The following is a 24,772-nucleotide window of genomic DNA, read 5'->3' on the forward strand; positions in this document are numbered from 1 at the left end:
AAGTTAGTCAAGTTTCTGAATCCGTTTTTTGAACAACAGTCAACATGTGTGTGTGTGTGTGTGTGTGTGTGTGTGTGTGTAGTCCAAGCTGCCTCTTTGAGACGTGATATTTAATTTGTGGATAGGCAAAGCTGTTTCATTATCACCCCAAATTGAAATGTGTCTACTAAATTTCAAAAATGTTGAACCTCCCAATAACAACCTCCCAGTAACAACAGTGAGTTACCTATGATTGGCCACAATGCCCAGTAGTGAGGAAACAGAAGAGAGGTACTTCTTTTGAGCGAAGGAAAATTGGAAGTTCATGTTGACATTGTTCTTCATTATAGGCTCGATTCATTAGCATAGGAGTGTCAAAATCAAACCCATATTTCCCTTTGCCTGCTTGTGTCAACACCGCAACAATGGCTCAATATGCATTATTTGCTATTTGGTTGAAACAGATTGGAAAATCAGTAACACCAAAAAGCCAACCTCATAATCACCGATTTTTAACCCCATATCAATTGCTGTAAATCACAGAGATATAGATACGTGTAGTTGTCATGTCAAAGGTGATTAAAAGATGCCGAATCTCTAATCACTGCAATGAAAGAGATTGTCATCAATAAAGAGACTCTAGAGCTGGGGAATAGTATTGATCCGAGCAGAGGAATTTGCAAACTCTCTTTCTCAGTTAATCTTGCCCTTCTAGAACTGTAGCAGACACCTCTAAAGATATAGTGGCGCATTTGGTGGAAGAAGAAAGTCCATATTTCAGATAAGGGTACTTTGTTAGGTTTCAGCTTCCAGGTTCTAATGTGCGCCTTCTTGGTGGATGGTGAAATGTCACTCGTGTTACCCGAAAGTTGTGCCCAGTTTAGACTGCGTGGAAAAATCATTTGGGGCCGGGAGAGGGACTTCAGTGATCGTTTATCTTTGGTTAGAATTATCCACGGGCAGCGATTGGTTTCATACTCACTGTAAAGCGCTATAGAATTGTGTGTAAAATGCATACTAAATGGCCTAATGCAATAAAAATGAAGCATGTACTTCCATTAGGTTTTCTGTTTTCAGCAGTTCCACAAAGCCACATATCAGGAACTGTGTCTGCGTGGATCCCTATTAATATAAACTCTGTGTGATTGCAGGGCCCACAGGGCCCTGGCTATTTATATCTGCGGCCTAAACCAGCATGCTCTGTGCAGAGTCGACCCACGTTCCCACTGTCCTGCCCCTGTTCATGCCACCCTCTTCTGCATGCTTGGGTGGTCGTATTTTGAAATTTCCCCAGGCCCGGTTTGTCATGCAGTCACGTTTCTCGTCACATCTGAAGGCTGTTGTGCCTCGCATGGTAATGAGGCCCTCTTTGTTTCCGCTGCTGCACTGCTCCCAGTAAGTCCCATCCCTTCTATTCTGCAGTCTGAGGGCTAGTTGCTGTGAAGGCAGAGCCCTGCAGGGCCCCACAGAGCACACGACTCACCTATTACTCGGTAGGGTTTTTAAAAACTGATTTACATCAGTTTTGGGTTTGAAGCTGTTATGTGTACTCTGGGTTTTTTTTTTCTTTTACATGCATTAAAACAATTTATGGGCATCATTTGCAAGTGTTGTTCGTGTGGCACATGTACGTTTGCCCAGATTATCATGCTCGTGTATACAACTTACTGCATATTTAGCAAAGAGGCCGAACTAAGTGACGCCCACTGGCATATGTTCTAGGGAGAAGTGATACTCCTGGAGGCATTAATTTCTTTATGAATTTAGTAGCTCTGATGGTATATTTCCCACCCGAACTACTGAAGAGTGTGATTGTCTGTCATCTCTTGAAATGATTATTTGGTTTTCAATTGCTTTAAAGTGTGTCCTAAGAACATGTTGCCTTTCCAGAGATGCAGTTGGTCGATTTTCCTTTTTTTTTTTTTTTCATGTTTATGTAGTATTGACAGACAGAGAGAGACAGAGCATGAGCAGGGGAGGGGCAGAGGGAGGAGGAGAGGCAGAATCTGAAGCAGGCTCAGGCTCTGAGCTGTCGGCACAGAGCCCGACGCGGGGCTCTAACTCACAGACCGCGAGATCATGACCTGAGCCGAAGTTGGACGTTCAACCGACTGAGCCACCCGGGCGCCCCAACGGTTTTCTAAAAATCTGTGCCCCTGCCTTATCTCAGCCAATGAAGAATCTAGTTCCACATCCCTTAGCTAGACCCCAGAACATGAGTGGAACTTGATGCTGTGGAAGGATGGTGGGATTGGGTTTTCTATAGTTCCATCTTATCCGCTTGCTGAGCATACCACCATCCCCACGGGATCAATGTCCTGAGTTAGGACCGAAGGTCTGGTTATTGCCGAAGGTGATTATTTCACCCTAAGAGTCCAGGAGGCCTTGGGAATAGTAGTTATATAGATACAGCCTCTTGTACAGTATAGACCATGGAGAGGATCAGACCCCTTCATTTCATAGCAAGGCGTCTTTGGCCTGAAGAACAGAAGTGATTCACCAAAGACACACACCGGATGAAAAATGGGCCCCAGCTGCCAGAGTAAGTAGTGAAGGATGGTTCAGATGATATGGTTTGAAGCTATCAACTGTTGTCCTGACAAAATGAGGAAGGCTTGAGAGTCCAACCCTTACCGTGTGTTCTGGATGAAAGTGTAACTCATCTTCCTAAAATGAATCATTCCTTGTAGATTATTACAAAATGACTTACTCTCAGTCTTATTAATTTCAGCATGGCCATTTCATTTGATCACCAGTCCCAGCACTGATTGGGGGAGCCCTGTAAAATCCAGGATACGTTCTCTTCCTGTTTCTTCATTTTGCAGGTGAGAGACCCAGAGAGAAGAGTAGAACCAGGGACTTCTGACTTCAGCTACAAGGTTCTTTCCCATTGGCCACCCCATCCTCCCTCGGTTAAACCATACATTTCAAAACTTCCCTCTCTGTTGTTGGTAGAAGCAGGCAGGCTGATTCTGAGATCTATTTCTTGTTCAAACTACAGCTCTGGAAACAGAGAGATGGAAATATAAGTCTGTTGATACGTTGCCTTGACCAGACAGTGGAGCTGGTCGTCAAAGGGTCAGCTTGGCACGATCAAGGTCAAAGGAGCATTTCAAACCTGATCAGACCACAAAGTTTTTCACTTCAAAAGCTTCTGGTCATGATAATACCGGAGAGAGTAGATTTGCTGTGATTAGAGTCTAACCAAATAAACAAACAAGTAGTGAGCCCATTAGAGAGAATTTGTGAGAAATGCAGCCTTTGAAAAATTAGGCTTTGACATTCCCATTTTGCCGTTAGATTATCGGTTGTGGGCCAATGTATATGTATTCTATGTATACTCGCCTACGTATTTCACATTTGCAGAGAGAAACACTGAAGTTTCAACTTCAGAAATCCACAGCAGGGCAATTCAATTTGTTTTTTATTTTTTATTTATTTTTTTTTTTTAATTTTTTTTTCAACGTTTTTTATTTATTTTTGGGACAGAGAGAGACAGAGCATGACCGGGGGAGGGGCAGAGAGAGAGGGAGACACAGAATCGGAAACAGGCTCCAGGCTCCGAGCCATCAGCCCAGAGCCTGACGCGGGGCTCGAACTCACGGACCGCGAGATCGTGACCTGGCTGAAGTCGGACGCTTAACCGACTGCGCCACCCAGGCGCCCCTCAATTTGTTTTTTAAAACTTTCGCTCCTTAATGACTTGTCTTTCTTCAACAGGCTCAACATAATCTTACCTTCTGGTTTGATGTAATTTTTTAGATAAAGAAAATTTGTTAAAGAAAAAATGCCACCAAATCCTCTCATGGCCGTTTTAATCAGCTTCTCTTTGAGATCCTTTGACATAGCCCATTGAACTACACATTGTACTCTGTATACATTGATTTGAAGCAATTAAATTGGCCATAGTAGTTGTGAATGTGAAGAAATCATCATGATACCTTGTTTATCCTACAGAGCTGGGCATCTGTAACCTTATGCTCATCAGAACAATGGAAAAATTGTGCTTATGGAACGGCAACTTGTATGTTCACTACATTATGTTATATTGGTACAGCGAAGGAGTTTTGCAAAGTGAAAACAATGAACATAGTTTTAATAAGGGATGCTGCATACCTTCCATTTTGGTAATATAATTTTGTTCGCATGCAGTGGTTAAGAGCACAGGTTTGAAGTCAGACAGACATGGTTGTCTATCTTGGCTTTATCGCCTATTAGCTGTGTGACCTTGGGCAAATTACTTAGCCTCTCTGAACCTCACTTTCATCATTTATAAAATGGGGATAATAACGCCTACATCATAGGTTTTGTTAACTTCTAGTTTGCGTTTCTGCACCTTACCATTAACTCAGTATACTGTTAAGCACTCAGCTGGGAAAATAATTATGTGAGATGCCATTGCCGGGATGGTCTGCAGGTAGCATTCAGTGTGCCTTGAGGGCAGCTGTCACCAACTGATCGACTAGGCCTGGAGGTTGCTATTAGGCCATAGGTTCCTCATAGGTTTCGTGTTAAAATGGGCACAGAAATGCTGACTGTTCACAGAAATGCTTGTTGAGCACTTACAATGGGCCAGGCCTGTCCTTTATCTTACTTAATCTCCATGACAACACTATGATGTAGGCATGAGAAGGATCATTTACAGAAGTGGGGCCTTTGCAGCTGCTCCAGAAATTGCATGTTGCTCCCGAAATGAACAAATACCATTATTTTGTGCACGTAAATCAAAATTTACAAAATGGGTTTATTCATCTAACCTTCCCTTCTCAATACTTCCAATTTCCTGTCTCTTTACTTTGACTTGCTCTAAACACGTTTGTTTAGACCGAACGTGGTGCTACGGAAGCCAAGGCAATGGCCGTGACCCCAATGCCCTGAGAGCCAGAGAATCTAAGTAGGAGCTTTCCCCTATTGCCTAAGGCACCTGGCTCTGGGCAAAGCTGGATTCTGACTTTCGGATGACCCAGCCTTTGACGGTGAAGGTGGGGGAGGGCGGGGCCCACACTGCCTGGGACTAGGGTGTAAGCATAGACAAAAGTGCCAGACACAGCCTCTCTTTTATGTGTCTTGTGGCCCGCGCATGGCTTTCTCGCGTGTCTTGCATCAGAGTCTGAACAAGCACCATGGTGTCACGCTATTTAACGTTTAAAATTTTCTGAAGATTTTTTGAACTCCATTTAGATACTGTTTTGTGGGGGTAAGGTCGGCACAACTCTCTCCTCCCCCGCCCTGCCCCCCCACCACTTCCCAATAGAATACAGAAGAGACCATGTAGAAAAATCAATTAGATCTTCCAGAAGAAGCTTTAATTTAATCGAAGCGACTTGAATCGAATGAGATGGAATCATAAGGTAGTGAGTCCTCTGTCATGGGGATTATGTAAGTAGTGGTTATATAATAGGATTACAAACACTTGGCCTTTTCAGTCACATGGACCAGAATGTAGTCCCAGTCCTTCCATTCACATGGCTGTGTGACCTTGGGCAAACTCTTTTACCTCTCTGCACTTTGTTACATCTTAGCTTTAATTTTTTTAATGTCTATTTATTTTTGAGGGAGAGAGAGAGAGAGAGAGAGAAAGACAGAGACAGAGAGAGATGGAGTGTGAGCAGGGAAGGGGCAGAGAGACAGGGAGACACAGAATCCGAAGCAGGCCCCAGGCTCTGAGCTGTCGGCACAGAGCCCGACGCGGGGCTCGAACTCACAAACCACGAGATCATGACCTGAGCTGAAGTCAGACGCTTAACCGACTGAGCCACCCAGGCGCCCCTAATTCTTAGCTTTAAAATGGGCCACATGTTAGAAGGTTGGAGCATATAACCCACCCTCCTTTGGGGTCCTTTCTCTGCCAAGAGTATATTGTGAGGTGAATGTGTCCATTACTGGACAAGCCATAAAAAGCATTCATCGAGAATTCAGTCTGCATGTGACAGATGGCACACTCGTCATTAGAGAGTTATTTCATTTATTACCTGGTCCTTCTCCTCCCTGCCCTCCTGCAGATTTGGTAGATCATGGTGAGAATTTGAAGGCTTTGGGCCCCTCTGCCATACGTGTAAGGGCTGTCAGGGGCTGTCCTTTTTCAGAGTGCCCATCTTATTCAAGTAACCATTTTGCCCCAAACTCATGGCTTCTAAAATCAATGTTGACTGTGAGTGTTCCTGGGAAGACAGATTTCACAGCATATTTGGACTGCCGGTGAACCTGTGGGAATTTCCTTCCATTGGATGTAAAATGGTCAAGGAACAGAAGCTAAAGGAAGAGCGAAGTAGACTGGCAAGGCGCTAGGCCGCTCAGTGTTGAACCTGAGGCGTCCATACTCGGCAACTTTGGAGGCCTGGCTGGGGGAGCAACCTGGTGTAGCAATGACAACAGCAGGTGTGCTTCAAAGCGTGGGCTCTGATCCATGATTGTACAGGTGATGTACCTTCCAGATGCTCTCTTCTGCTCTCAAGTCTTCACCATGCCATTTCATAGGTCTCTTTCTAGACCATCAGTGGATTGTTTTTCCTTTTATGTTGATGGTTTGGAATTGGCGATAAACATTATTTGCCCCGTAACAGAGAGAAGTATCCTCTCATCCCAGAGGGGAACCTTCATTGCGGTACCTGAACTTGGCTCCTGAATTCCTGTGGCTTTGGTGGGAACTCTGTAAATCTGTGTTGGCAGATCAGCAGCACGAAATGATGCAGGGAAGCCAGAGGGACGAGTGTACACGAGGACACTAAACCTCCGGGGCATTATTTGCTCACATTGGTCCTTCTAGCAGTACTGGTAGAAGATATTCCTCATATCGCCCTCCTGTAAATGCCCTCCTCCCTGTTGTTTTCATATGCCCCAAGGGTGCTGTTCTTAGCATTTTGAATGAAGGGGTTAATATCTTCACATTAAGGATTTAGGAGATCTCACTTGGGGTTAGATTATCATTTATAGAGAAGAGAAGCTGACAATCTTGAAAATGCTAATTGGAAAGCTTATCATTACAAAATAGATGTTTGAGGCCACTTATAAAGCTACTAGCATCCTGATAAGGTGTCATGCTTGCCTTTTGAGCTCAAATTGTAAAACAAAGGCAAAACATTTAGAAATTAATGAAATGGATTTTATAGGTATACCTAAGTGCGAAGCTAGATAATTTCAGGATTAGTGTGATCACAATAAATTTTTATTTATAGTATGCCCTCAGCCCAGAGCCTGTTGGGTGCACAACTAAGTGCACACTAAGTATCAGTAATTGCATCGTTTGCATTGGTATGTTATTTTAGATTTAAAAAGTCCCTCTTCTTTATGGTAATCCATTTGAATGAAGGATGCCCTTAAAACCGATTCCAAATATCGTCAAATAACACTTTATGGCGTAATATATATCGGTGAGTTTATTTATCTTGAGTTGGGAGCTTTTATAGATTCCAGCTATACGTCTTCACCACAAATCTTGTTTTTTGTGCTCGTGGCGTCAGTGAGAATAAATGGAAGTTGTGGGTTCTGTGGAGGCCACTGGAGGGATCTCCACATCTCCTAATATATCAGTGTCTCTTCGTGTCTGCTTCTGATGGGGTCCAACAGCAGGTCAACATCCTTAGGTAAAGAAAGGCTTCCTCGGAGTGAGCAGCAGTCATTGAAAGTAAATTAATGAAAGCCAGTGACTGCTGATCTCTTTGACAAGAAGGAATTCTTGCTGCCAACATTTAGAAACCACCAGAAGTGGTCTCCATTGGAAACCAGGTTTCGACTTTCTGCCCTGGGCTGCCAAAAGTATTGCAGTGGAAAATGCGAAAGTAAGTTGAACTTTGAATTATAATTTCAATGACTGTCTAGCGAAATGGATTCATGCTCCGGCACTGCACCTTTGAGGCTCTGGGTTGATTTGCGTGAGATCAAAATCTGCCTGGTCTGACAGTCGAAAAGGTCGCAAGCACACTCGATGTCTGGTGGTCTCAGTACATTCCCAAATCTTGATTAAAAAAGGAAGGTTTAGGAACTATTACGGGATTTTTCAAAATAATCTTTTCAAACAGAGCCATTTCTACATGTTTTGGCTTCAAGTGTATTGACTTTGCCAAGTACAGATTATACTTTCAGTACCATTTAGCAGTAACCTCCAACTCAACGAGAGGATCTCACGTGATCGACGCACTTTGCCTTGGGGCCAGTGTGTTATTTTTGAAAGTGACATCTAATTGTTGTTGTGGTCTCCCTGATCATAAAAATCAAACTGTTCACGTTTTAAATGCTTCCACTGGAGTTCTAATGCACATTGTGTGTCTGTTGCCATCTTGAAAATATTTCCGGAATGGCCTGACAATTTTACTTCTGTAGATCATGTGGGCTCTCTACCTTTGAAATTGAAAGCTCTTAACTTTAGATTGGAGACTTCTTTTTTAATAGAATACTGTTTTTTTTTTAATTTTATTTATTTATTTTAAGTAATCCCTGTACCCAATATGGGGCTCGAACTCACAGCCCTGAGATCAAGAGTTGCTTGCTCTTCCAGCTGAGCCAGCCAGGCGCCACTAGATTGGAGACTTCTGCTAATTCGAGATCAGCTGATGAACACAAGTTGAAGTTTTGAAATTAATTCGCTTTGGACCACAGACCGAGTGACTTGTTTTCATGGTTTGGAGTCGCTTTAGAGACTGGATTCTAGGCCGGCCCCTTTGTTTTATATCTGGAGAAGCTGTGACTTGCCAAAAGTCGTACAGTGCCATAGTCACTACCTGATCAAGTCTGTTCTCTTATTCAAAGTTAAGGTCAAGTCTCATTTCCTCGCCTGACCACCCCAGATCCACGGACAGTTTTCCCTTCTGTGACTTTCCGTTGAAATTATTGTCAAAGCCATTCATCTGTCTTTTTATTATTTTTTAGAGATTTTCTTTTTAAGTGATCTCCGCAGCCAATGTAGGGCTCGAACTTAAAACCCTGAGATCAAGTGTTGCATGCTCCACCAGGTGAACCAGCCAGGTGCCCCACATCTATCTTTTGAAAAGCAGCTTTGGCACACAGTCTGGGATTTCTAGGGTAGTCCCGATGTGAAATAATCACCTTCATTCTCCCTGTATAAGATGTTCTGGAAGTTCGCATATTTGGTCATCCAAGGCATGCCACCCAAACTGGCTCTCATACTCACCCAAAGAAAAATCCTCGTGCCCGTGTGCCTGATTCAGGGATCAGAAAATGTGTGCTAATCGCCACCATTGTTACTCATTTTAGGCATGTAGGTCCTGTATGCTCACCTAGTGTATATGCCCCCTGCGGACATTTAGTCCTTTCTTTCTTTCTTTCTTTCTTTCTTTCTTTCTTTCTTTCTTTCTTTCTTTCTTTCTTTCTTTTTTTTTTTTTTTTTTTTTTTTTTTGGTGGGGGGACCGTTTTCTTAGCATGAACAGGGGTAAGTGTGGTTATTTCTCTGAGGGTATTTTATTTGTGTCAGTCATGTGTGGTAATTGTACCTGGAATTATAAATAGCTGCCAGGTGTCTGTTTATCCTGCATACTTTCACAGCTAAGAAATAACCAGTTCCTGGTTTTCACGCACATGTGAGACAAGCTAAGATCATTGGTGCCATGCATATGCCGTCCACGTTAATTGGCATAAACTGTCAGGCTCCATAAACCGTGGTACATCATGTATCACTTCCTCTTTGGTGTTCGGCGTATTAACGCGATGGGCTCACGATGCGCCACGGAGCAGGCCCACACTTAATGCCACCGACCCTTACTTTATGACGCCGTGTCAAGGGTCTGTGTTCACAGAGTGATTTTCTGGAAAAGTGCCATGCCCTTCCATGAGCCAAATGTTTCAGAGTGTCCCATAAATGCTGGGAAGATGGGGCCTTGGGGCCATCTCTCAAGCTAACTGGAGATACTAAGTAAGGCCCAGGGGAAGTTTAAGAAACAGGAGGCTTCTTGTATTTGTTGTATTGATTTTGCTGCCAACAAAAAAGTGTAACCAGTCGTGGTGTTTTCAAAGAAAAGCATCGGGAGTAAACTCCAGTTTTAGAGAGCAGTTTCCCGGACGCACGTGCAGGTGCATTTGGGGGAAGGGCCACGATCGCGGATCGTTACCTATAATCAAACAGCGTGGTGATTTTGCCAACTCTCTGTTCTCAAATAGGAGACCATCTTCATGGTAATCAAACTATTACTCTGACACAGTTTGCTTATCGGGAGACCAATTTGCAATTGTGACCTGAAAATGGAGGTTGTCTTTCAATTCATTTGAATTGCAAACAGGGTAGGCAACCTATAGCTACTGTGGCATATTTTTTAAAGCAAAATCAGGCACCTACATTGACCTCCTATTTACATTTCTTTGAGAAGAAAAAAAATCACATAAAAGCTATCAAGAAACACATTTCACAGCAGGCAAATTAATTGGTTTTACAGTATTTGAATGGAGGGTTTGTCAAATAAAACATGCCATGACAGTTAATAGTGTCATTTAGAGCCAGAAAATTATTGGCTTATTTGTTATTGGATAAAAGGAAGGCAAACATTTTGTATTAGGAAGTTTTAATGTGTTTAAAATCCTCATTAGGGATTAATGGACATGCTTGCTTAGCATAACGCCTCATTAATTTGGGGCTAAACAGTTACTTCTGTGTTTCAATCTCAATGTTGTTTCTTAACATTTTTTTTTTACTTCTCTTTAATTAGATCTTGCGTTTGAGTTTGGTCTCTACACCATTGGAGATGTAGAATTAATTAATGAGATTTATAAATCTAATGGAAGTGAGTTATTCTTAGCTATTTCATTTTAGCGAGCAGTGAAACCACATGTAAGCGGGCGCAGATCTAAGAGATTTCAGAAGTATGGGAAAAAAAATGCAAACTTCCCTGAATATATTTAGCAGTGTCACTTGGCATTAATAGATAAAAGTGTTTTAATTAGAGTTATAAATAATAGGGGAGCTGGCGAGGACTCAGCTCCCAGGCGCGCGGTTTGTACTCCGGGATCATCACTGTCGGAGAGAAGAGCAGCTCTAACTTTTTCTGTGGAATGACGGCGTCATCCGCTGGCAATTAAGACAGTCCCAAGTGCAGGCGTTAGAGAGTCAAGAAGACACCGAGTTCATTAGAGGTTAGTCTGAAAGTGGAGCCACTTTCTATCAAGTGTATTCTGTTGCCACATTTTTATTGAGCACATGTACGGGGATGGCTTGTAAACTCGGCTGTGCTGATGTTGCTTTAAGGAAAATTTCACTAGAGGAAAATCACACTGAAATCTGGGTTTCTCATTTGAGAGCAGACATTTGAATCATTAGCTATGTAGTTAGAAGACCGAAGTGGTGTCTTTAGGGCAAGGGATTGTGAGTGTCAAGGAGAGACCTTCATTTTCCAAAAGTTTTTTGAAAAAACATGAGCCCAAGGTAGGTATTTAAAAGGTCCTTCTGTAAATGGGGTTACAGCGCTTAATTGAAGACCCCATAAGATGCCTGTGGCAATGTCTTCAGAAGCTGCCAGAAAAATCTGAGCCCCTACTTCATTTTTTGCCCCAAAGAGGGGGTCCTTATCAATCCAGGTGTATTATAAAAGATAATCATGTTTTAAAACGTTTCACGCCAACGATCACATGGTAAACGTGGAAAGCGTTTGCTTAAATACAAAATACTTTCCTAATTTAAAATAGCTCATCTTTAACCAATTTGGAAACTCCTTTCCAGTGTTCTATGGGAATGATCTCTCTCAGGAGGCTATGGGTTAATCGAGTGCTCTGCTTCCCTCGAGACAGAGTTGAATTCATTTAGCCCCAGAGAGGAGATCCTCAAACCCCGTGGCCATATTTGGCCCTGGGCTTAATTTCATCTGGCCTTCTGGGTTATATCATGGGCTTCGCCACTGTGGGGTCCCAGAAAATCATTACTCCTGCTCCTGGGCTCTCGGCTTGTTTCATGCAGAACAGAGCCTCTCACAGATTAGAGCAGTTGGAGAACCATGAACTGTGGGTAATTAGCTAATCAGTGTTGGAAAGGGCAGTAGTCATAGTGGGCAGAAGAGTGTCACCTCCTCCTAAATCACCCGAGCTACTTGGCCTCCGGCTCCCCCCTTCTCCCTGGCCTCCTCCTTCCGTTATCTCCATACTCCTCGGGATCCCCACCGCATCCCCTGTGTTTCACGCGTAGCTAGCTAGCTCTTTCTCTCTCTCCCTGAAACCTTGCCAGATAGTGCGGTTAGACTTGCCTAGCAAATCCACGTTCCTGTTCTCCAGCACAACTATTTCCCACCTTTCCTTTTCCTTTGCCTTTCCAATAACCACCTCCCGTTCTTAGCTGATGACCTTGTGACATACTGCATAGAGAAAAATAGATACGGTCAAACACGGCCCCATCTTCTCAGTCCAACCCAACTGCTTATGTATCTAGACACTCTGCCTTCCCTCCTGTTACAATGGAGGAAGCGTCCGGAAGGGTCCATGCTCCTACTTCAGGCCATCCTCTCCAGTTGGGTCCTGATGCGCTCTCTCCTCCTCGGGGACTTTGCTTTCACTGCCATTTGCTTTCTCTTTTGCAACACTTTCCCCCTCTCCACTCATTGGTACATAAAATGCCTTCATATCATCCCTCTTAAAACAAAGGAAGCACAGCATCTGGCCCACATCCCAACTTCCTCTCCCCCCATTTCTTTGCTCCCTTTCACGGGAGGAATCGATTATTCTCTCTCTCCTTCCACCCCCCGTTCCCTCCTCAACACATTCCAGTCAGCTTTGCGCCCACAGCATGCACTGAAACAGCTCTGACCAAGGTTGCCCATGACCTAGACTTTGCCAAACCCAATGGCCAAGTCTGCATCCTTATCTTACTCAATGACCGCTTTCTCCTTGAAGTACTTTCTTCTCCAGGGTCTGGGACACTGTGCTTACCTGATTTTCCCCGATGCCTCCCTAGCCCCTCCTAAGAATTCATGTTTGGCTTTCCAATACGTGGCATGTGATAGATAATATGCTAATGCTTTCGGTCATGTGGACCCCTAGCAAAAGAGACTGTAAATGGTCTCTTGTAAATGGTCTTCAGGTTCGGTTTCACGGATCAGCCCGATAGGATGTGTGGGCTGCGTGTACTATATGACAATATTACATAAGCGTTGCCTTCTTAATTATGTCTGTGTTGATTGGTCCGAAACTTAGTTTGCCTTTCCCCTGCTTTTAACAACCATCAGCAGGGGAAGAGAAAATGTGACTGGAATTTGACAATTAGCATCAGTGATCCATGGAGAAAATAATCCATGGATAGGAGATAGAGAATTGAATGTTGAGAAGTGTACTACTATGTAGAATAAAATATATGTAATATAATAGAATAAAATCGGAGGTGAATACAACTATAAAACTCAAAAGATACCCCAGAGATCATCTCACCTGGCAACCAGTCCAAGACGAAGGTTGCTCCGTGGCCAAACGGAAACTGTTAGAACAATGGTATGTGTGAGTGTGTTTGATACTATCCTTTTTTCAGAGATTGCGCCCTTCCTACCTTTTGGATATTGTTTTTGTAATGTGCTTTCGGGGCAAAGCCAAAAGTCGGTAATCCTGTTATTTTTGTAACGTCACGTGAAATACAAAACACTAGGAACTTGTGATATAGTCCCATGCCTTTGTCGTATAGGCTGGAGAGAGATGAAGTGAACTGTCCCAAAGCACACAGCTAATTAGTGGTAGAACTTGGATATGAAACTGTTTCCTGTCGGTATGTTTTCCTTTCACTGCCTTATAAGATCACAGCTGAAAGCGAGGTTGCTGCTTTGCAGTGGTTTGATTGCTGGATACCATGAGACTTTGCTGTGATCACGGAGCGGTTAGGAGCATCCAAAAACTCTGAAAACCCTTAATGTTTACTCTGTAAACAACAAAATTCAAAAGTGAACTTGCTTGTTGGTATGTCTTCTTGGCAGACGTAGCTCACGCATGTTGGCCTTGTTCACAATGGCTATTGACTGAGTTCAGAAGTTGCCTAACTTCACCCCAGTTCATACATCTGTAGTGTGACGGTATCCTCTTTTACTGGAAGAGATTACGGCCCTGCACACAATTCAGCCAGTAACGTTAATGGCAGTGCAGTAAGTAGGGATTTGGTGGAATCAAGATTTAAATTTTAAATGGTTCCTGGTTGCGATGCCCCAGGACGCTAGACAGGACAGAAATGGGTATCCCACGGGCCCTGAGAAGTGGGATGCGTGGCTAGGAATCTCAAAAGGAAGGGGCCGTGGCTAGAAGGTCTATGGGTTATAGGCAGGCACTGAGAGCAGACAGGCAGGAAGGGGCAAGCAAGTTGGGCCAGAGACTGGGAGGCTGGCAAAGAGAAGTAGGAGCGTGCACCTTAAGTGTGAGCAGCACAATTAAGGAATTGAGGTGCAAAGCGTAGAGAATGTGTAAGTAGGAGGTCTGGCCCTGGAGCCCCCTGGGCCGCAGAGACCACATGGCCTAGGCGTGGGCGTGGACAGCGGCAACGGTGGCAGCGGCCGGAATGACCTCGCTGCCAGCCCAGGTGACCAGAGGAATGAGGGGCGCTTCCAGGTGGGCTCTTGGTTTCTTATGGTAATCTTTCTAGATGTGTGCCTTTTCCTTAGTTTTCTTTAAGACGATAGAAGCCCACTGCCCATTTATAGCTCACTCTTCTATAGAAACTAGTCATTACACCAAATAAATGAACAGTGAGCTAATGGCTATTCAGAGCCCAGTGAATTAAGTACTCTTCACTTGAAATTCCATCTGCCATTAGGTACTCTGAGCTGATGATGGGCCTGTCTGCATATGCATTCCGCCCTTGCCCATACCTAATGTAATCAGTGAAGAGATGTCCTCATAATGAAGCACATCGCCCACCCTTCCCACCTCCCCCCGCCCCCCATGTCTCTCTGTTGTCTTACCCCCTCAAGTTCCATCTCCAGCCTCCTTTGCCGTCTTCAGGGAGAGCCAGCAGGTGGAGCAGCAGCCTGAGACTCCTTATACGTCGGGCCCCTCCACAGGATTTAATAATTAGTGACAAGCACAAGATGTCATGGGGACCAGTTTACAGGGTGACCAAACTGTCTCCTTAGTGGTCCCACGTCTCAAGGTGCCGACGCCTCGCCAAGGGCCTCAGCGGCAACTCAGAATAAAAGTTGGGGAGGGGGCTTACGACACACCCACTATCAGGCTAAGGTATAGCTCAGCCTCACAACACTCCGAGAAATGCACGTTTTGCTTCCCTTATATAGATAGAGAAACAGAGGCTCGGAGAAGTTCGAGTATCTTGCCCAAGTTAACAAAGCAAATTAAGTATCAGAGCTGGGATTAACATCCAAGTCGGTCCACCTTCAAAGACCGTATTCTTTCCACTCCCCTTTGGTGCCCCCAGAAAATGTAGCAAATTATCTCGTTTATTTGTTCAAATAAATACAATGTGCTTCCATCCTCTTCCTTTTTTAGTTCTAATTCCATGGAAGATTCTAGACAAAGGGTCATTTTTCATACTTGGCGTGAAATGGCAAGGACATTAAATTCCTTTGATCTTCCTGTTCTACTTTTTGTTCCTTCCTTTCTTAGAGGGAATGGTGGCTATTAGCTTGTTTTGCGTGGGGTCTTTTGGCCATGTGACTCCCTTAAAAATTGGCCTGAAGCAGTATTTTAAAGTAAACTCCAACTCTTTGGACACCCAGGACTTTTGCTGTATTAGAAAGAAATTGGAAGATGAGCTGGCTGGCTGTACCATGTAACCGTTGTGAAATCTTTTTTGTTTTGATTAAAGTTATATTACCTGAGGACTTCTGTCTGCAGCTTATGTAATATTAACTGTTTCCGTTTAATCAGAGACTCATGAATACCAACTAGAGTAGGGACAGGTTAAGGTGAGGCAGGAAGCAAGGGACTGACGGATCCTGACGTGAAATGGGTTTGCAGTTTTCCAAATTGGAGAACTGGGACTCCCTGGATGAGGTGGGGAGAGAAAGGGATCCCCAGGCACATGCAAATTAAGAACTTCTGAGGCTGCTGCCCCTTGTTTTTACAAATGACCGGCCATGGGGATTCAAAATTTTTAACAGACGGGAGACTCATTTGGTAGTACAATATCATAACCTGCCTTTTCCTTTTATTAGTAGTGCCATGTCGCATAAATCAATCAGGGGGATAAATGTGGCAATTTGTTAATGAAAATACAAACGGAATTAGTTAGGCATCAGCCATCTCTGTCAGTCACGCATATTGTTCGGCTGGGCCGTTAGCGTGGTATTTGGTGTTACGGGAATCCAAGCATCCGCTGGCAATTAAGCTTGGGATTTTTGAGTTTTACTTTGTGAAGCCTTTGTCAAGGTGGAATACGCCCGGAATGGTGGGCTTTGATTGCCAGATATTGTGGGACGACAACCTCAGGGTGATTTTAGGGGGAAAAAAAAGAAAAGAAAATGAGCCTTCTTCTCTTGCTCTTCTCTATTATAATCCCTTAATAATAATGCACTCAGAGGCACGCATTGAGCTCCCCTGGGTTAACCGTGTGATGATCACCATTCTTTTAATGTTTTACATTAATCTCCATGTTTTCTATTAGTGCCAGCTACTGCTTATGTCTCTCAATGCCACAATCAGGGTATTTTTGATATGTTGTATTACCCTAATCGCCAAGAAGTATGCCCCAAACTGATTAATTCTAGAATGATTAAAACATCCTATGCAATTAATTCATTTATTGTTGCTGCAGTTAATTGAATATTTGATGATTTAAAGGCACCCTGATTATCTCCTAAGATTATGTGTTTATCACCAGGCAGATGATGCGTGCATGGTCTCTCTGTGGCCGCTTGGGGTGGTAGGCGGTACCATCACGTGCAGAGAGGGCAGGCACTTGCGAGGGCTCTCAGTCAACTCGCCACCTGCCCGCCGTGAGCCTGCCTTGCCTGGCCCTCAGAGGACAGCATCGGTGCCCCACATGAGAGGGTCGTCGGGGGCCAGGCGGGAGAGCACAGGGCCCCCGATGCGGCGCGCAGCCTGCTGTCTGCTCTGGGAGGAGGGGGCGGAGAGGGGGACGTGAAGGACGCTGCGGCTCTGAGTGGCTAACTTGCACTTTGTGGACTATCTGAATACTCAAGAGTGGATTGAAAGCAAGGAGAAGGTGGCTCGGGAATTGAGCAGTTCTAATCCCGCTGTCACCACTAGTGTTAGTCTCCTTTGCCACCTGTCTGAGTGACTCCTCCAGAAGTACTGAGAGTGGGGTGTGTGTGTGTGTGTGTGTGTGTGTGTGTGTGTGTGTGTTTGTGCGTGAGAGAGAGAGAGAGAGAGAGAGAAAGAGAAGTAGGGGAGAGTGGCACTGGGCAAAATTTCGGGGCCAAGCCCCAGCCTCAGTGCAGCTGTCTTCAGTGTGCAGAGTGACCCCGGCGTGCAGCTCTGCAGGGGGCTCAGAGACTGAAGTGGCCTCAGGTGATCCCTGGCCTCCCACTCCCATGTGGAGTGAGGACTACGGCGGGGACCTCGGCGGCTGGGAGCTCCTGTCGGACATGGCTCTGTCCGCGAACCCAGTAGGTACCCCTCTCCCCGACACCTAAGCCCAACCTCCCGTTCCATGTTGTCTGTTCCCCGTGTAAATGTTTGTCTCCCCAATTTGCGTGGAGTCTGGAAGCCAGAAATTATGTTGTCTTCGGCGTCTTCAAACCCTCCCCCTTGGCACCATCCTGAGCACAGTGTGAGCTCAGTCAGGATTTGTTGTCTAAAGAAAGAAATGCGAGAGCTGATGAATAGGCGGTCGGCAGTGAATGCGATCCCATTACCCGTGTCACGACTACCTTACAATGTATGTCCCAGTGGGTTTCTAATTGTTTGTTTTGCCGTCCCATCTAGACGTTTAACTCCGAGAGAAAGAGGCCAAGTCTCATAGCTCTTTGTATCACCAACCCCCCCATGCCTAGCACTATTCTAGGCGCAGAGGAAATGCTCGCTGGTGAATTCAAAAGCACGGGCAGGGGGAAAAGCATTTGCCTCTCAGATGTAGTTGCCCGGCGGTGACAACAGCTGTGGGACAGGGCTAGACGAGTCTGCAGGGCTAGGGACTCCATGCCAGTGCTGGATTCCACTACTTTCTGAAACAGAAAGGCAATCGGCGCACTCACTGTGGATGCATACTTCTTTCACTGCCCTTGTCTGTAGAGTCCTTCCCAATCCTGGGTGCCAGGCACCCCAAGAAGTCATTATTAGATTTGCTGCAAAGCCCCAGAGTCGACAACTCTTTCTATGTTGACACCACTTCCCCCATAAGGAAACGGATGTTTATAATACCAGGTGTGGGAATGATATGTGCAGTTGGCAAGAGTGAGTCAGGTGTTGCCTCGAAGAGACGAGAAGACTAGACTTTGTAATGAAGCAGTAAGAAGAACAACAGAAACCCTGTGAGATTCGAAAGGAGCAGTGTTATTATTCTGGTGATTTTATTTTATTCTACTTTATTGTACAGTTGGGAAAACTGGAACTCAGAGGGGCCCTACCCAAGTGGTAGAGGCCAAAACTCCCACCCAGCTCTTTATAGACCCACAGGCAAGTGTCTGTGCTGCCTGCATGTTGCTGATATTTGTTTCTCTGTAGTTTAGAAATTAATCTTATGGGGATTTTTTGGTGGGGGGTTGGGGGGTGGGGGGAAGAGAGCCAAGCCCTCTTTATGAGAGCGGGACATACATGTTGAGCCCAGATGGCACACACTAATATGATGCAACAGTAATAATGAAGCTCTAATTGTGCTATAATCATGTTGACCTTTGTCAGAGGTTATTTGTTAGAAGTTCAAGGATTGCCTTGGAAGATACAGTTGCTGGAGCACTGAGCAATGGAATGAGGTCGTATTTGCTGTTAAGATTAATCACTTGAGCTCTGGAATCCTGTAGTATGTTAGACCAGCATCACCCAGTCTGTGTTCTACAAGCACTCATTCTATGGGATGGTGGTAATCGTTGATCGGGAAACAACAATCACGAAAATTAAAAACCCAAGAATTCAATGATCAAGAAAGTTGGGAAAGTGTTGCATTAAACCAGTTAGACAGGTGTCTCAGAGCCTTTAATTTGCATGGTGGATTTGCTCGTGGGGGGGTGGATTGCAGCATTTCCCACACTTATTTGGACACGGACACTTTCATTTTGCACACCTAGTGTCTGTGGGATGGTGTCTGTGGCACTTACTGCAGTCACGGTGGTACGTTAACTCTGTGATTCCTCATATCCCCCTTCCTCCTGAGTCTACGAACTCCATGAGGGAGGCAACTGTCTCTCCTCTTACTTTTCATAAGCCTAGAAGCACAGTCCCTGGCCCTCCAAACTTTGTGTTGCGTGAATGAATGAATGAATGAACTGTCCTGGGCCAACCTACCCGTGGTTCCCTGTTGGAAACCCATATCGAAGGTCCTTTAGAAAGTGTGCCTGGCCCACTTTTTCAGTCTTTCCTTCTACTGTTCTCTCTACCCAGTACTAGAATAGCATTGTTCTGAGAAGGGTAACTGAATAATTTGCTCTCCAAACTGGGACTTTGGTCAGGGCGAATGGAGACACTGGCGATAATTCCTCCAGCGTTACAGGTGTAACATCCCAGATGACGGACGGCCCCCTCATTATTGGTGACTCTTTCTCAGCCTGCCTCCCCCGGTAGGGATTTCATGCTCCTTTACTGATGGTCATAGCATGTATTTTTATAAGGTCGAGGGACACTGGAGCCATATATTTTCCATTTTCCCCAAATACGGGTGTGCTCATACTTCAGTCTTTCGGACTAACTAGGGGGCTATCACTTAACTGCCCTTGCAAGAGGTCGGGACATATAGCCTCTGTGGCAGTGCCGCCTTTCCAGGGCTGACCTTTCACCTTCAAGGCAGTGAATTAAAGCAACCAGATGTTCTCCTCGCCAGAACTGGAGGGAAGTGGAAGGTGACAAATGGTGAAGGTGTGAAAGAGAGAGGGATGTTGGGGGGTGGGTGGTGCTGTAACTCACACGAGTGACGTCATGCCTGGCAGGCCTTTCCCCAGGGGGTTGTCCCGTGCCCAAGTCCCCCGTCAGGCACTGCTTTACAGCTGGTGTCTCACTTTGGTGTCGGGGTTCTTGCTTTCACTGATTATGGAGATCGGGAAGATGTCACGCTTGGAAAGACGGCTCACTGGATTCGCTTTGTATGTTTGTGAGATTCTTTCTCTCCGAGTGCCAAGGCAAGCGTGCGGTTTACACGGGAGTTTGAACCTTAGTGTTTTGGAGAAGAATTGTAGGCGTCCGGTTGGACCCCAAAATTAAAAGAGAACTTAATCATACAGGTGTTTCCTATAAGCCTCATCTTTAAAAATATGTAATTATGAATAATATATTAAACTCTGTCAGTGGGTCAGATAGGCCTTAAAGATGGGGAAGCCGAGCCCCTTCTTTGGATAGATAAGCAAAGTAAAGCCTGGATGCACCGGGGGAGGAGAGGCCAGCGTCCCACAGAAAATCAGTGACAGAACGAGTCACCCTTTCTACAGTCTTTCTGCACCTTCCACTGTGGTCTGACTGCTTCGTGAAAGTAAAACAAAATTGGCCACTAGCAGATACTTTCTGCTTTGTACTAACTAGGGGAAAAACCCACATCGATAGCTGTATTTGCTTTCTTTACTGTTTTTCCTGCGCTGTAAAATATTGTACAACGAGCTTCTCTGAGAAGAGCTAGATCGTGCTTAAGGTTTGTTTGTTTGTTTTTTATTTTATTTTAGGTAAGCCTTCCCAGCGATCCAAGCTGTGTTGAAGAAATCTTACGGGTGAGTTTAAACCTTTATTTCTGTGCCTTTTAATAATGAAGCAATGTATCTGCTTAACTAATTACTTCACTGTTTCGGGGGGGGGGGATATCCTGATGGAGAAGTCTCATTTTCCACTTTGAAGACCCCTCTGCTCCCATCTCCTGGCTCAGTTCTCCCCTGTCACCTGTCCCCCAGCTCCAGCCAAGCTAGTCTTGTTGTCTCACCAAGCTCCTGTTTCATTCTCGTGCCTTTCTGGCTCTTTCTTTTGAGACTCCCCACCTTCTTCAGGAAACTCTCCCTGTTCAGGCAGCCTTCTCTCACTCTGGGCGTTCTGCTCTCTGGGACCTCCAGTCTCAATTTCATTGCCGCTTCCGGCTCCTTTGTGGGTGGAACATGGTTATGGGGCTTGTGACCTACGATGAGGGGGCAAGATGCCAGAGTGGGGAGTGAAGGCAGGTTGTAGGAAATGTTACTAATGGGGGGATGTGGGTATAAGGATGCAATGGAGGCAGCACAAAGTTGCAAAAGGTGGCAGTGACCCCTCCCAAAGTAGATGATTAAACCAGAGGAAACCCCAGAGCCCAGCCTGCAAACCGTGTCTCCTGTCTCTGGCTGTTAGCATCCTAAGAACTGCAGTCGTGACCGTGAGTTCCAGGGCCGGCTCTACTGTTTGTCACTCTGTGATTTGGACAGAGAACTTCATCTTTCTCAGTCTCCATTCCTCGTCTGTGAAAGAGGATAATAATACCTGCCCTGATTCCTTTATAAGCTGCCAAGTGGTATATAAGTGCTCGTTATTATGATAAATGATGATCCATGTGGCCATGAGAAAACCACGCAGGCTTTCTGCTGAGGAAAGACAACAATCCATGTGCCGTTGAAAATTCCGCACGTCCTTTCCTCATTTTCCAAAGTGAGGATGTCGCCCCCAACTCTCCCTGAGACTCCCCGTGGTAAGTGCCTTCTCGTCAGCCCAGTGGTCCAAGCCAACGCTGTGACGGTACAGCCGAAGGAGTAATAAAGAGGAGAAAGCTGTTGATCATCACGTTCACCGACCACCTGATTTCACCTGTTGTGGATATTTGCGTACTCTTTTCAGCCCAAGAGCATTGTCACTGGCTTATTAAAGACACGAGTCCTATTACTCCCATCAGAGATGAGACTGCTCTTGAGAAATCTACACTTGCTCCTTTCATTGGGCGGACACGGGTCAGATACGGCAAATCTTTGCCCTCCTTAAAAGAAAGGTAACACAGCAAGCAACCTCTCTTCCTTGAGTCTCTACGGCAGTCGTGCTTTGCCAGCTGAAGTCAGGGGTCTTTTCTGAACTCCCGAAGGAATGTCAGACTCATTTCAACATCGCTGCCTAGTTTGCTGCAGGTGGAATCTCTCCTTAAGAGCAGCCCGGCCCTGGTGCCTGCGTGGCCCACATGGTGCCTGAGCGAGGGGAGTGGGGTGAACGAACACCTGGCAGAGGCTGGAGGAGCCGCTTAGAGAAAACAACGGAATGTCGCTTAAACATGGAAAGAAAAGAAGCAGGTTGCCTTAATAAGCTCATAAAAGATAGCACCCTTTGAGAAAGTAACAAAAGTCCTTCTGTTCTTGAGAGAGAATCTAGGCAAACGTCTTTTTTTTTTTTTGAAGGGCTATAGATTGTATAGAATTCTGTTTTTTTTTTTTCCAACGGCACCATTAATGAGAGGGCTTTCCTTTATTGACGAATGGCATGTTTCATCACCCATGCTTAGAATAAAAATAAGCGTTTTGAAGTTCGTGTCCCAAATTTCATGACTAATTCTTCAATTTGTACAGACCACGCTATGTGGCACAACAGAGTGCTGGCTGGCCATTTTTGTTGTCGTAGGTTCGTGTTCCTGTTTGAGACACTCTGTGTCCCCTTGCTGTCCATCCGCCTCCTTCTCGGGGGGCACCTTTTTCTCTTCTCTTTCTCTTTCTCTTTCTCTTTCTTTCTCTTTCTCTTTCTTTCTCTTTCTCTTTCTCTCTCTCTCTTTCTCTTTCTCTTTCTCTTTCTCTTTCTCTTTCTCTTTCTCTTTCTCTCCTCCTCTCCCCGACACCCTGAGCGCTTTTCAGACAAGCTGAGCCAAGCGCAAGGTCATGTTCTCCCTCACTGAGGTCCAGCCGTGTGGATGAAGGGGACACAGGAGTAGGAAGAGCTGTTCCATCACTCTCTAGCTGCGTGGCTTTTCGATCTCTTCATGTAGTGACCGGGGGAGGGGGGAATTACTCACCCTCCCACCCCACCACCCACCTGCAGTGAGAGAATCTTTAAAGTGTGCACACGGTTTGCTCTCCCAACTGCCCCACCTCACTGATGCCCCCTTTTTGCCCTCTGTAGCCCGACATACTTCTTTTATTAACCAACTAGAACACAGCTGGCCTCTCTCAGGCCCTCCATCCCCAGGCAGTGGAAATACCTTTCCCTAATGCATTTTCTTAGAGCCTCCTTTTCCAAAACGCCGTTTCAAATTCAAACCAGTTGGCTTCCTTTGAAAGTTCCTCTAACCATTTCTCTGATAATGGCCTCGGCTCTCCTTTATACCGATGTCTTCCACTTCTCTTTCTTTGTGCGCCTGGCTCTATGCTGTCCTGTAGGCCACCGCCTCGGTGCGCCCTCTTCCAGGGCTGACTCGACCGGATGGGATGACTTTAGGTTTCCATAGCACATGACTGCCTTTGAAAGCACTTGAACCCCATTATCTTATTTTGATTATAGGAAACGTGGTGCAGTCCCTTATTATTTTGGGAAATTGAGGCCCGGAGAGGTTACAAATGATCTGTAGCAAGGGTGAAGCCAGTGTACGGCAGAAAGCAGAAATAGAACCTGGTCTTTGTTTTGCACTTCACCAAACTGTCAACTGCCCCATCACAGACCTACGGGGAGAATCTCTGGATTAAAAAAACAAAAAAACAAAAAAAACTGCCCCAGATGCTGGCTGAGTTAGTTCTAGCAACTTTAAGAATATCAACAAACCAGTGTAGCTGGAGCAGGTCTCAGGAATTCATTCTCTCTTTCTACCATTGTTGAGATGTTCAAATCGCACTTCAAATAATAAAATAATAACAATAAAAACCCCTGCCACTAATACAAAATCATATCAATGTGCCACTTCTAGGCAGAGTACTTGAGCACATAAAGTCATGTAGTTTTCACAACAGTCCTGAAAGATTACATTATTAGTCACATTTTGCAGAACAGGAATGAGTAGAACCTATCCGTTCATTCTATTCCTATTGACGTACCTGAATCCATTCTGATTTCACGAGCCCCCGGCTCCTTTGTGATTAACGTGGTGATGGCATCGGCCACCGATTCATTTCAGCTTCTGCTCGTTCCGTAAGTTGTGCAAATTCAATTATGACAAAATAATTTTATGTAGTTTTTCAAACAGACCAGAATTCACCAGCCGACAGCACCTTTCCTCCAACCACCCTCCTCCCGCAAAACAAGCCGTATAAATTCACTTGTCTTTGCTCCTTGACAAGTATATCATTGTGTATTATAAATTTTATAAATCAGAAACGTAAAGGCAACAACCTGTGCCGCACAGCCCAGACCGCGTCCCTGCTTCCGTCAGCATGCCATTTTCTCTTTAGAATCAAGCTACCCTCGAGTCCAAACAGAAATGAAAAAGAACAATAACTCTGGCCCTGATGGTGGTGTTTTGCAGTTACAATTCATCTATCATATGAGGGACTCCTAAGCTGCTCATATGTAATAATACGGGCAGTGGTAGCGGCTTCTTTTCTGGGCTCTGCGGGGTTTGATGGGTCCTAGAGTAATCATTTCTGGAAGAGTTAAGCCGACGAGAGCAGCATGCACTAAATGCTAGCCAAGGATGGATGTTCAATGATTATTTGTTTTGCAGTAGCGTGATTTATTTGTTCCTTGCGAGAATTTACTTAAAAATATCAACAAACTATCAATTAAGTCCTTTCTCGAGTCAAAAACGCAGATAGAGTGCTTCTCTTAGATTTGACGCTGAACAGATTGTGTTTCCTAGCAAAGTACCTTCAGTAGTGGATAATTTCATAGTCTAACATCTGTAAGGGTAATTCACTGTTTATGACG

The 24,772-nt window shown here is 45.0% G+C and overlaps 1 protein-coding gene across 10 annotated transcripts in view; it reads left to right on the top strand.

The window, feature by feature from the left end:
• Positions 1-24,772, top strand: part of AFF2 (ALF transcription elongation factor 2) — a 455,915-nt gene that overhangs the window by 263,486 nt on the left and 167,657 nt on the right. For all 10 annotated transcript variants that reach the window (XM_058713753.1, XM_058713755.1, XM_058713757.1 and 7 more), the window contains one exon: positions 20,656-20,700. In XM_058713753.1, the coding sequence (XP_058569736.1) occupies positions 20,656-20,700 (45 nt within the window). The remainder of the gene's footprint in view (positions 1-20,655; positions 20,701-24,772) is intronic.

This window comes from Neofelis nebulosa, chromosome X (genome assembly GCF_028018385.1).
Source record: "Neofelis nebulosa isolate mNeoNeb1 chromosome X, mNeoNeb1.pri, whole genome shotgun sequence".
NCBI classification, from domain to species: Eukaryota; Metazoa; Chordata; class Mammalia; order Carnivora; family Felidae; genus Neofelis; species Neofelis nebulosa.